Source organism: Pristiophorus japonicus, chromosome 19 (genome assembly GCF_044704955.1).
Source record: "Pristiophorus japonicus isolate sPriJap1 chromosome 19, sPriJap1.hap1, whole genome shotgun sequence".
NCBI lineage: Eukaryota > Metazoa > Chordata > Chondrichthyes > Pristiophoridae > Pristiophorus > Pristiophorus japonicus.
In genome coordinates, this window is record NC_091995.1 from 55,849,064 (window position 1) to 55,863,164 (window position 14,101).

At 44.4% G+C, this 14,101-nt stretch overlaps 1 protein-coding gene across 1 annotated transcript in view; it reads left to right on the top strand.

Annotated features, from left to right (window-relative positions):
- LOC139229871 (H-2 class II histocompatibility antigen, E-S beta chain-like) overlaps positions 1–11,206 on the top strand; it is a 41,059-nt gene extending 29,853 nt beyond the window's left edge. Inside the window, exons 3-6 of the mRNA XM_070861505.1 lie at positions 5,811–6,092; positions 9,064–9,180; positions 10,234–10,263; positions 10,613–11,206. Of these exons, the coding sequence (XP_070717606.1) occupies positions 5,811–6,092; positions 9,064–9,180; positions 10,234–10,263; positions 10,613–10,638 (455 nt within the window). The 3' untranslated portion in view covers positions 10,639–11,206. The remainder of the gene's footprint in view (positions 1–5,810; positions 6,093–9,063; positions 9,181–10,233; positions 10,264–10,612) is intronic.
- The last annotated feature ends 2,895 nt before the right edge of the window (positions 11,207–14,101 follow it).

Below are 14,101 nucleotides of genomic sequence, written 5' to 3' on the forward strand. Positions count from 1 at the left end.
CCATCTTGTACATGCTCCAGGAATTCAGCTGCCACAGTATTATTACTAATTTGGTTTGGCCAGTCTCTATGTAGATTAAAGTCACCTACAATTACTGTAGTACCCTTGTTGCATATATCTCTAATTTCCTGTTTGATGCCATCTTCTACATTACCACGACTGTTTGGTTGGAGTTGTCTATAGGCCTCCAATGTTTTCTGCTCCTTGGCTCCACCCAGACTAATTCACATCTTGATTTTCTGAGCCAATATCCTTTCTCACTATTGCTCTGATTACATCCTTTACTAACATCACACCACCCCCTCTTCCTTTTTGTCTGTCCTTCCTAAATATCAAATCCTTGGATATTCAGTTCCCAACCCTGGTCACCCTGCAACCATGTTTCTGTAATTGCAACTATATTGTATCTGTTTACATCTCTTTGCACTGTTAATTAATCTACCTTATTACAGATGCTTTGTGCATTCAGATACAATGCTTTTAAATTTGTCTTTTAACATTATTAGACATCTTAACATTATTTTGTACTATGGCCCTATTTGTCGTCTTGCTATTTTGTCTTACCTGGACCTTATTTGTTAATGCACTCTTTTTTTTTTTTTTTTGTTTGTATGCTCTGTCCCTTCCTGACATCTGGTTATCCTCATCACAATCATTTTCCTGCATTGTTTCATTTTTCTTTTTCTCATTCTAGATTTTTCCTCCACTGACCGTCCGCCCCACTCACTCTTCCCCCCCCCCCCCCCCCCCATTTAGTTTAAAGCCCTGTCTACCTCCCTAGTTAGTCGGTTCGCTAGAACTCTGCTCCCAGCATAGTCCAGGTGTAATCTGCCCCACAGAACAGCTCTCTTTCCTGAGTATTGGTGCCAGTGCCCCACGAATCAAAACCCACTTCTCCCACACCAACCTCTGAGCCACACATTCATCTGAGTCTAATGACCCTGTACCAATTTGCTTGTGGCTCAGGTAATAATGCAGAGATTATTACCTTTGTGGTTGTGCTTTTCAATTTGGTCCCTAGCTGTTCAAACTCTGAACAGAACCTCTTTCTTGGGTACCAATGACATAGGTAGGACTATGTGTACCATGACCACTGTATCCTCCCCCTCCCACTCCAAGTTTTCTCCAGCCTGGAGGAGATGTCTTTTACCCTGGCACCAGGTAGACAACACAGCCTTTGGGACACACCCTCAGCTGCAGAGAACCCTAACTATACTGTCCCCTACTACAACCACCACTTGACTGGCTTTCTGCACCATGGTGCCTTTGTCAGTCTGCTCATCCACCCCGCAGTCTGCACACTTGTCCTCGAGGGTTGCAAGAACCTCAAATCTATTGACAAGTGCAGGGACTGAGACTCCTGCAATACTACCTCCTGGATCTCCTTACCTGCCTCACTCAGTCACACCCTCCTGTCCCTGACTGTGTCAATTCTAAAATATTTAATCTAGAGGGTGTGGCTGCCTCCTGGAGCAAAAGGTCCAGGTAACTTTCTCCCTCCCTGATGTCATGTGATGTCTGCAGCTCAGACTCCAGCTCCTCAACTCAGAACTGAAGTTCTTTGAGCTGCAGACACTTACTGCAGATGTAGTTGCCCTGGACCAAAATGTCCAGAAGCTCCCACATATTGAAGCAGCAATACATCTCCTGTTTTCCCATTAATGCTAAACTAATTATATAGTATAATCAAGTATTTATTTGTGAAACTATATAGTTTATTACATTAAATACTAAAAACTAACCTTGTTATGTTATGTTAATTTAAAAGAAAAACTTAGCCCACAATCATTACCAATCACTTACCTGTCTTACCTGTGACGTCACACAGCAGAGTTCTCCTCACCTGGAGCTGTGTGATCTCCTGGGAGAGGCAAAAACCCAGGCCAATTGGGGGGGAAAAAGTCTGGGAAAATTCCTCTGACCCACCGAGGCGATAAACTAGTCCAGGAGATCTCACTGGCCGTATGCGGTGGTCTGCTGTGGCTTTTATCCCCACTCTCGGGCCTCCGTCTGCTCCCGCTCAGGTACACTGCCACTCTACAGAAAGTTAGGAAAAACAAGGCAAAGCAACACCTCCTGCCCTCACTTCACTGAATTCTCCCACTTACCAAACTCTTATATTCTCACTGAGCTGATGCTACAGCTCTTTTTTTTTTTTATATATAGCCCCAACCTGTGGAGATGTTCTCTCACAGGCCAGGGTCACCCATGATGTCCCAGGGCCAGGCACTCCAGCTCTTTTATAGATAGATGTGTAACCACACGGGGAACCCTGTTCCAAATGGTAGAGGAAAAGTAAGCCCTGAATCTCCCAAAGTTCAGCATCTTTATACCCTGTATAATACACACACCTGGCTGGGTGATTCCTGGTTACCATGGTTGCAGCGATGCTAGTTGGTCTTCCTGGTGACGTCTGTCCTGGATTGGTCATCTAGATGAACACAGTGGTAGGCCATTTCTGTAAATTAGCAGTTCTTGAAGTGCTAACTGTTGCGTTCTTGACTGCTCCTTCATTGAAAGAGTCCAGAGGTGTTAGATTTGGCCTGCAAACCTCATTGTCCATCCAGACATCCCGGCCCCATGGACAAAAGGTGTTTTTCTACAAATTGCAAAGTTCCAAATGAAAAGGCCTCTGCCTTTCATGATGTCAGTGTTGAGATTGGTCTCATGTCAACCCAAAAGACAGACCTCTCCTGCTAATACTTCACACAAACCCTTTTTAAAAAAAATAAGTCCCTTTTTAAAAAAAAAGTCCTAAAATTCCATTTTGAAAGGCAGCTCATGTGCATTTCCATTTTAAAAGTCCAAAAAACACACACAGATGTTGGCACCAGCCAAAAGTGCAAGTTGTAGGTGGCCATCAGAACTAATTAATGCTCAGTACCTTGGAAGCTGCATAATGCATTTATTTTCCTGCAGTCCACAGTCCCACCATTATTTCATGTAGTTAGACCTAGATGGATGGATGCTGGTTAACCAGGGATACCCTCGAGCTGTGGCTCATGACCAGTGTGGAATTCAATAACTGGGTCAAATAAAATCTCAGGGCCCATGGGACCACAAGCTACAAATCAAGTGCATAACAGGCACTCTAAAACAGATCCTTCCCCCCCCCCCCCCCCCCACCCCCGGCAGCATCTGCCTCGGGAGGATGCTGTACAGCCTTGCAAAGATATCTAAAAAAATTAGTCATATGCTGTGCAATAATGGTCACAGAAAGGGACAGCCTGATTTGGGCTTTGTGGGGGAGGGAAGGGCTGAAAATTGAAGCCCCTCTCCTGTTCCTGCTCCTGATCCAATGAGGTTGAGCCTTGAGCATTGCCAGTTCCACTGCAGAAAATCCAGTAATGTTATGGGAAATTAATTCTATTGAAGCATTTCTGTCATGTTTCCAATTAATATCCCATGTAACATCCTGAGCCAGTACTGTAGCCATCTTTCTTCTAACCCCCGCCCCAAGCATAAGGTTATGGTCCACATGTCCACAATTTCTTTATGTTGGTGCCTTTTCTGTGGTTGAACATAAGAAATAGGAGTAGGCCATTTGGCCCCTTGAGCCTGCTCTGCCATTCAATAAGATTATGGCTGATCTGATCCTGGCCACAGCTCCACTTCCCTGCCCACTCCCATAACCCTTGACTCCCTTATCATTAAAATATCTGTCTATCTCCACCTTAAATACATTCAATGACCCAGCCTCCACAGCTCTTGGGGTAGAGAATTCCAAAGATTTATGACCTTCAGAAGAAATTTCTCCTAATTTCCATTTTAAATGGTCAACCCCTTTATTCTGAAACGATGCCTCCTAGTTCTAGATTGCCCCACGAGGGGAAACAGCCACTTTACATCTACCCTGTCAGCCCCCTCATTATCTTCTTGGAGTTCAGAAGAATGAGGGGATCTTAAGAAAGGTTGGGCCTACACATGTTTCAATAAGACAACCCCTTCATCTCAGGAGTCAACCTCGTGAGCCTTCTATGAACTGCCTCCAATGCAAGGATATCTTTCTGTAAATGAGACCAAAATGGCACATAGTACTCCAGGTGTGGCCTCACCAATACCCTGTACAGCTGTAGCAGGACTTCTCTGCTTTTATACTCCATCCCCCTTGCAATAAAGGCCAACATTCCATTTGCCTTCCTAATGACTTGCTAACTTTTTGTGTTTCATGTACAAGGACCCCCAGATCCCTCTGTACCTCAGCATTTTGTAATCTCTCCCCAATTAAATAATTAGCTTTTTTTACTTTTCCTACCAAAGTGGATAACCTCACATTTTCCCACATTATAATTCATCTGTCAAATTTTTGGCCACTCACTTAGCCTGTCTATATCCCTCTTCAGATTCTGTGTCCTCCTTCCAATCCCAATTTGTTTTCCCACCATCTTTGTATCATCAGCAAATTTGGCTACATTACATGTGGTCCCTTAAACAACTTTTATTTATATAGCACCTTTAATGTAGTAAAACATCCCAAGGTGCTTCACAGCAGTGTTATAACACAAAACAGATACATTTGACATTGAGCCACATAAGAAATTACGGCAGATGACCAAAAGCTTGGGTTAGAGGTAGGTTTTAAGCTCTGGAACTCTCTCTCCCTAAACCTCAAGGCCCAAGCAGTTGAAGGCATGGCCACCGATGGTTGAGCAGTTATGATTAGGGATGCTCGAGGGCATAATTTGAGGAGGGCAGACATCTCGTGGGGTCACTAATATAGATTGTAAATAGTTGAGGCCCCAGCAATGATCCTTGTGGCACCCCACTAGTTAGTTTGCCAACCTGACAATGACCCATTTATCCCAACTCTGTTTTCTGATAGCCAATCATCTCTCTGTTAATATATTACCCCCAACCCCGTGAGCTCTTAACTTGTGCAGTAACCTTTTATGTGGCATCTTATCACATGCCTTCTGGAAATCCAAATACATGACATCTACTGGTTCCTCTTTATCCACCTTGCTCATTACATCCTCAAAGAACTCCAGCAAATTTGTCAAGTGATTTCTCTTTCATAAGTCAAGCAGAGTCAGTATGGTTTTATGATTTTCTAAATGCCCTGCTACTACTTCCTTAATAATGGACTCTAGCATTTTCCTGGTGCTTAACGTAGGTGGAGTGAGTGAGGGCCAGAGACTGACCATCAATGAGCTGATGCTCCTCAGTCACCTCCCCCACCCCCCCCCTCCCCCCACATATTCCAGTACTTTGCATCCTGAGGCAAGCACCTAGACCTGGCTCAGCTGTTAAAGTTACTGCAGTTACATGTCCAACTTGGTCACTGGCTCTGTCACCTAGTCCTTCTTTCTGTTTTATACTGGGGGTTCTGTGTAAACAAGAGTTTAGGAGCCATTAGTGATGACTCTCTCCATATACAGCAAGCAGTGGGTAATGGGGAAAAGCCCACCAGAAACTACTGGACCAGATGCAGCACAATAATTAGAAAGCTGGTATCTCATTTCTCCTCACTATTAATCTTATTGAAAAGCCAATCAGTAATCTGGTGATCTCACTGCTTGTGGCAATGTGCTCTCCTTTATGGAGCTGATGCACATTATTGTCTAGTTGGGACAGATCCCAAGGCAAAATACTCTCTGAAAATTGTCAGTGGGTATCTCTGCCTTTCTTCCATGGACACCAGAATGAAGGTCAGGGAACTTGTACACAAGGATCTAGCTGTGGGTATACAGCAACTGCACAAACAGCAATAGGGGGCTGTGGTGAATCAGACCCATGCAGACATTTTTTACTGAGTTATGCTGTTCTTTCCATATTTTTAAAGTTAACGTTTGTTGCTTTCTTTGTTCCAGTCGAACCCAAGGTGACAGTCCGACCTAAAACGTCACAGCATTCTGGACAGTCTGCCCTGCTCACGTGTCATGTCACTGGATTTTACCCTCCTGAGATCGAAGTCACATGGCTGAAAAATGGAGCAATAATTCCCAACGGCATCATCAACACGGCCCTGTTATCAGATGGTGACTGGACCTATCAGGTGGAGGAACTCCTCCAGTATCAGCCAGTGTCTGGGGATAAATACACCTGTCGTGTGGAGCACATCAGCCTGAAAGAGGCAAGGAGCACTGACTGGGGTAAGATGCAACACAGTCTGGTAGTGCGAGAATGGTCACAGGGACTTTGTACCCAGTGTGGGAATGGTCACAGGGACTTTGTACCCAGTGTGGGAATGGTCACAGGGACTTTGTATACAATCTTTACATCTTGTCTTTGAATACTGGGTTTGATGGCCAGAGGTATAGAATATAAATCACTCTTGTGGTCTAATCCACTTGAGGTGCAGCTTTTAATATCGGACCTGAATTTGCCAAACAGCTCTGCTCTTCCACATCACCCAGCTCCTCAGTTATTCAGTGTGTCTCCTATTTCAGTATTGTCTGAATCTGGACACCACTCCCTCTAGCCCTATTCCCAATTATTGGTGTACCCAGTGAACAGACAGTCCATTACAGAACCCTATAGGACACCACCAGCCACTGAGAAACTGCTCTGTTTCCCCCATCTAATGCTGTTTGCTACTCTTCCCCCTAATTCCACACCCCTTAATTGTCTCCTGTGCAGGACCTTGTCTCATGTTATCAAAGTCCATGTACAGTCTCATTTTTATCATAACTTTGGAGCCCCTTGTGCCCTGTTCTTTAATTTTAGTTTGCATCTAACTGCTTTCTTTTATCCACAGCATCCTGGAACTTAGAAATAGTTTTTTTTTTAAACATCTTATTGTTGATCTATAGTCCTGTGTGCCAATCTCTAGCTCACTGATCATCATTCTAAAATCTGCCCAACTCCAAACTGGTGCCCATGTTCTTGTACTAACTTCCCCTTCTGGGACATTAAACCTGGTCGTATTGTGGTCATTGTGCCTGAGGTGCTGACTCACATTTAACTTTCCCACCTGATCATTTATTTCTCCTATGTGGATCTAGCAATCTCCCTTTGTGGTTACACATGCTGCTGAAGGAGTCCAGTACACATTAGGAACTCCATTGTCACTCTATCCCTCCCTTCCTCATTCAATGAATGTACACCTAAAATCTCCTAAACAATATTTATTCCTACCATCTCCCATCACACTACAGATTTCCTCTCACACAGTTAATGTAACAATCCCTTTTCTTTTCTTTGATCTCTAACCATATTGACTGTCTGGACCTTGTGTAAATCAGTCCTCTCTACAGCAGGTATTCACTCCTGGCACCAATGTTGTCACTGCTTCTCCTCTCATGCCTATTTTAAAATCCAATGTTCATTTTCCAGTCTAGTGTCTGTTCATGCTGTTAAAGACATATCTTAAGATATTGCTTCTAATTTCCCAAATTCAACCCATTGCAATACATGCACTTTTTATTCATAAATTACTCCTTGTTCCTTAAATTTGTTTTCAAGTTAATGCTGCATTGCTTTATCTCGGTCTTTCCCTGATTATTGATTTTGTTTCTTCAGTGTGCTATCTTGCTATTTGTTACTTCCTATATTTACATCTCGATCAACCTTCTCTACTTGTTCTGATTTGCCTTTATTTTCCCTGTGCCTCCTTGCTGGTTTAAATGATTCATCCTCTCTCTCTCTCTCTCTCTCTCTCTCTCTCATGCTTTTGCCAGTTCATTAGCTCCCCTCCTGTTTAGATTTAGCCCATCTTCCTCAGAACTGGTGCCAGTGCCCATGTAATGGAAAGTTTAGTCATGTGTTTGAGCTCCCTAATAGTCCTGCACTTCCCTATTGGGATATCGAGCTGGGAGAGTAATCCAGAGATTACCAACCTGCTTCTTAAACTCCTTTCTCACAACTGGATCCCTTCCCATCTCCATGGCTCCATGTGGATCATTGACTGCTCTCCCTCCCCTTCCATAATCTCTCTAAAATGTCCCTGAACCTAGCCCTTGGGGGCAAACAGGACCCTCTACCTGGACTGCAAAAGATGATTCTCACCACTGGACTATTGTCTCTATTACTGCATTCCTGGCTGAATTGCTAATATCCACCCCCTTGAACCATCTTGTTTTTTTAGTATCACTATAATCCCTCCCTTGCCCTGACCTGTGAACCCTCACCACTCTTGCTACTCACAGCTCCTATGGCTCACTGGAGTGACTACCCTCCTGCTTCAGAAATCTGACTCTCCCTGATGTGTCGACTGTCTCCAGCTCCCTTTCACATTCTGACATCTTCAAACTCGAATATTCAGTTGGAGACATTTCCCAGAGATGTTTGTCTGCTACTCAGCTCCCACATCCTGCAGGGGGCTTCCTGTGCTGCCATTCTTACTAGAAATGGTAGTTCAGTTATAGCTGGATAAGAATATAAATGTCTAATTCCAGTTAAACTGCTCCTTGTTTTCCCAATGTCCACAGTGGAAGTTTTATCCTATTACCAGCTCACTACACTGTCTGCTCTCCACTCAAACTGCTGTAAGAGTGGGTTAGTAGGTTTCTTGAAATTCCTTATTCATTGATGAAATAATAAATATGAAATGTCATGAATTTCTCACTAAATATGCTGTTGTACTACACCAAGTAGCAGTTTATGTTCTAATAAGCTGCACATCAGCATTTCATCTGTCTGAGGATGCTAGACTCTTTCCCTTGAAGCTCACTTTCACAGGAATTGTCACTTGGAAAGGATGTGACCATTGTATGGATCCCATACTTCACCAAAATTCAGATACCCTATAGACACATGGGAACATACTGCCGGAGGTCCAGTACAGTCGGCACCTGACACATTCCCACTCCCAGTTTTTCATTCTTTCTCCTTTGGTGAGATTTCTATCTGTGACCTGCATCTGATGGTGTCCTTTGCACCAGTGTCCCTTCACCTGGAAATTCACAACCAAACACCAGGACATTCTCCCTCTTTCCTCCCCAATTACCTGACCGAGGCTGCTGTAACCATCCCCACCCCCTGCAAACTTCCAAGTGCTTGACTGATTCAGTCTGAACAAGGACTCGAGCTGGAATCCTGTTCCCTTGCGATGTGGCTGCAGGTTCTGTATTTGAATAGGACACTCGGTGCTGATCTAACACCTGGATTGTTTCACTTGGACAGAAGTACAGAGCACGCCTGAATCCGAGAGAACCAAGATGGTCATCGGAGGCCTGGGCTTTGGGTTTGGGCTGATCATCCTGCTGGCTGGAGTGATAATGAGGCTGAAGAATGCTAAAGGTGAGATTCTGTTCCTGCCTCACTGAGGAATCGGGGCACTTTTATCCTCGGCAGTGGGGGGGCTCTGACTGTGTCTGGAACTATCATCCCAGGCAGTGTAAGCTGTGTTCATGCTCTATACAAAGCAAAGCTCAGGCTGGTGGCTGGGAACACAGATTTGTTTGTTTTAAAAAAAAAAAAAAATGTCTTCCCAGCTGCTGAACTTGGTAAAGTGAGCAAGTTAACATTGTGCCAAGACCCAAGCCAATGCTGGCAACAATGTTTTTAAAACTGAGCAGGGCAGTAGCTGTAATGTTCTATTTTAACTTTCCAAGCACATCAAAAGTCAAGTGGGGAATTTCTTACCCCAGAGCAGGAATTTCTGAACATCAGTTGGAATATCACAAGCTGGGGTAGGACATTGCTCCTGAAGATGAATCAGGAAATGAGCCAGATGTATACTGGGCTGCAATAGTAACCCACGTTATAACTGGGGTTCTGCATGGATAGCCCTCCACTAATAGGCACATTTCCTGTATTTTACACTTAGATTTAAAGCCCATCTTTCCAAGGCTGGGAATGATTAAATTGGTTGTACATTAAATTGCAATATAGCCAGATACTAACAGGCTGATTCTAGATGCTGCAGTCCAGTAACTACTTCACATTTCAGTGAATGAGGAATGAGGCAGTTATAGAAGTTCACTGAGCTGGTTAAATGCAGGGGAAGTAGGGTCCTGAATTGGATATAGTGCTCAGGAAAAAACATTTAATGCCACAAACACATGGCATGTGAATTTGATTGGGAGCACTCTTTAGTGTGAAAGTTGTAAATCCCCTGCCATGTTTGCTAAATGTTGGATAGATATGGGGCATTCATGAGTTTCAGCTGATTAATTTTAGTAGTTAGAAAATCAGGGCAATGCCAAATCGGTGTCTCTGACCTCGCTTGATCGGTGTTCCCATTGAGTGAGACTCTGAAGGCAGTCTGACATTTACCTGTTTACCATCAGCTGACTGGTGCTGCAGGAGGCTTGATCTTACTGATCTGACCATGTTTGCTTTCTCTTTCAGCTATCCTGGATTCCAGCAATCCTGGCCCACGTAAGTATCCAGCTGGATGTTTACTTTTAGATGTATTGATGTGGAAGGGGATGTTCCTTAAATTGATTCCATTCTGACTGATTCAATATTTTTGTATCTTAGCAGTCACAGCACACGGTTAGATACAGAGCAAAGCTCCCTCTACACTGTCCCATCAAACACTCCTCGGGCAGGTCATGAAAGGTGCTATATAACTCCCGTCTTTCTATCTGCCCACTGAGGTTAATTGTAGGCTGGCCATGTGCAGTGTGCTGACTCAGGGTCAGTGTGTGTGTGCTGAGTGAAAAGGTGGGACGCTCCCGTCTGGGCCCTGGGATTGCTAACCCAGGAATCTTTTTTTGTGTTTCAGGTCTGATGGGTCCGGCCCTCAGTTAAGTGACTCTCCTCACGTGGATTTGATCTGCAATATCTGTGACACAGGATTGAACAGCTTTAAAATGTTCCTTAACTCCTTCCCCTGACTCTTATCAGACTGCAGCTCGCTGGGTGTAAGGCTGCTTGACCTTGGCGCTTCATTTGTTTGAGATTAACTTTGATGTTGCAGGAGATCTGTACACTGCAGTTTGTTTATATCCTACTCGATAACTCCATTTTTAAATGTATGATCAGTATGCAGCTTGTCCTCTGGGTATTGATCAGTGACTGACCTCCCCCAGTACAGACTGTGTAGGGTGTGACTCTGATCACTGACCCTCCCCCAGTGCAGGTGATGCAGTTATCCATGCAGGGTGCAGATCTGATCGAGGCTCTCCTGGTTAACATTTCCTTGTCTGTCCACTCGGTCTTGTTGGAAATTTACATATTTTTAATTATCAGATTCTCTAGATTTTATCTCTAAATGATTTAAAAGGTTATTAAAAAAATCAAGATTTGCAGTAATGATCTTTGGTAAATTTGTATGTCCTAATGGAACCAGTTTGATTAAAAACCTTTGTACTTGGGACTCCTGCTTGTTGGTCCTTTGCTGTCACACTCACTGCCCTGACACACACTGCTGTCACACTCACCAGTTTGAGGGGTTATTTATTCAACTTCAGGGATGTACAATTAGGAATGATCAAAAGGTGGGGTGGGGGAGGTGCAGATACTGTCCTTCCACCTTTTCTGCTGGCAGTAAGGGGCTGATGTGAATTGAGTTTGGGTAATCTGAGCCATACTGGTGTGCACACCTAAACTGGCCATTGTAAGTGGTTTTGCCCTTGGTGGTTTCGAATCGCCCCTCTTTCAATAGTTCTAAACACTGGAAATATAGTTGTGAACAGTAATATACAGTTAGACAGATCTCTGGTCTCCACTGTCATAATGCTTTTATTCCAGTTAAAACACACCTGCACCCAGTAAAAACACACTCCTGATTGAGTGTAATACAAACAAACACAGTACAACAGTCTGGCCTGTCTATGCAGGCCCCTAACATGAAGTACCCATGTCTAAAATGCCCCTGCTTGGAATCAAAGTGGCACCACTGAATCTGTCCAGCAGAATTGTGTACGCTTATGATCCTTGCAAAAACCTCCCCACTAAAACTACTAAACCTGATTAAGACCACTGCATAGTGTGAAAGGGTGTCGTGTCCCAAAGATATGTGTGGGCTGGAATAAATGCTCACCAATTGCCTCTGGCTTTCCCCATGAGTTGTGTCTTCAAGGCCAGCTTCCCAGTCGAAGTAGCAAGGCGCTCTGGTGTTTCTTTCGTCCCAGACTGAGTGCTCAGTCCTTGTGCGTTGTTGTAAGCAGGCGACCGAGATGGTAGCCAAAACTGTGCCTCATAATTGCAAAAATGCATCTTCTTGTGTCAAGTCAACTTTCTCCTGAGGCTGTGCAACTCAAAAGCAAAATCAAGTCTCTGACATGTTCCTGACAACTGGTCTGTACCTCCCTCGAGATACAAGTTGGCTGAATTGCTGGATAGCTGCTGACAGACATTCCTGGTACCAGGCACTACAGTAAGATAGGGGGGGTCTGGAGAACATCACAAGGGCATGAATCCGCTCCAGCTAAACATGAACTGAGCATGCAGCTCCTGATGTGTAGGGGCCAATTCTATTGGCCCAAAGAAACCTATGTAATCTATAATTGTTGTTCATCCCATGTCAGCTGGACACAATCCAATCATAACTGTAATGAACTGTTGGACCAAAGAAATCCATCAACATTTATGTTTTACAACTCCAGGCACTCCTCTGAACAGAGACTTTATTACACCGGCGGGGAAATAAAGACCGTTTTGATGTTGGAACTGACCCAGAGTGTCGAGTGATTCTTCCAGGAAAACATTTTTGCTGGCAGTGGTCAAATAGCTTTTCCTTTGTGTTTCGATGGCCTGAAACCCTGGCCATTTTACTTAATGTCTCTATGACAAAAGGCGCCCATCAACCATCAGAATCAGAACCCATGATGTTCCTGCTTTCAGCCATTCTCATTCCTGCCCAGCTGACATAGGAGCAGGCCCAAACATGTTCAACTTTGTACAGCAGAAGAGCTATTGTGTATTATTGGACATTGCTACTATATTCACTAAGTGTTTTTTGCTGAATTCTTGCACTATGGGATGGTGTATAAGCTGTCGCAGGGAAGAGGCTGGGGATTCTGTGATGAGTGGCTAACACTTGAACCCTCCTATCCCACTCTATCCTGACTTGTAGATGGAGTATAAAAGCAGAGAAGTCCTGATACAACTGTACAGGGTATTGGGTGAGGCCACACCTAGAGTACTGTATACAGTTTTGGTCTCCGCGTATAAAGGATATACTTGCATTGGAGACTGTTCAGAGAAGGTTCATTTGCGAATAGATTGAGTAGGTTGGGCCTATACTCATTGGAGCTCAGAAGAATGAGGTGATTTTATCGAAATGTATAAGAAGATTGAGGGGGCTTGACGAGGTGGATGCCAAAAGGATGCGTCCACTGATGAAGAGTAGAACTAGAGAGCATGATCTTAGTTTTAAATGGGCAGCCCCTTATTCTGAGATGAGGAGAAATTTCTTCTGAGGCAGTGAATTCCACAGATTCACAACCCACTGAGCTGTGGAAACTATGTCTTTGGGACTTAAATTTATTCAGTTTCTTAAACGATAAGGGGTTATGGGGAATGGGTAAGGAAGTGGAGCTGAGTCCATGACCTTATTGAATGGTGGAGCAGGCTCGAGGGGCCGTTTGGCCTACTCCTGCTCCTATTATGTTATGACCCCACTGTGCTTGTAAGCTATCACCCCATCTCCAACCTCCCTTTCCTCTCGAGTCCTTGAACGTGTTGTCACCTCCAAAATCCATGCCCATTGGTCCCTGGCCACTGACTCCATCCATCTCCCTCGCATCTGTCTAAGGCTGAACCAGGCTTTTCACAACCTAGGTGTCATATGACCCTGAAATGAGCTTCTGGCCACTTCTCTGTGACATAACTAAAACTGCCTATTTCCATCTCTGTACATAACATAAGAAATAGGAGTAGGTCATTTGGCCCCTCGAGCCTGCTCCGACATATCATCATGGGCAGTCCCTCGGAATTGAGGAAGACTTGCTCCTCAGGGACTGTGGTTCTTGTATTGTGGACTATTCAGCACCTGTCACAGGTGGGACAGATAGTTGTTGAAGGAAAGGGTGGGTGGGACTAGTTTGCCGCACGCTCTTTCCGATGCGCGCGCTTGATTTCTGCATACTGTCGGCGATGAGACTCGAGGCGCTCAGCGCCCTCCCGGATTCACTTCTTCCACTTAGGGCGGTCTTTGGCCAGGGACTCCCAGGTGTCAGTGGGGATGTTGCACTTCCTCAAAGCCTCCCTGATAGTGTCCTTGTAGCATTTCCTCTGCCCATCTTTGGCTCGTTTGCTGTGAAGGAGT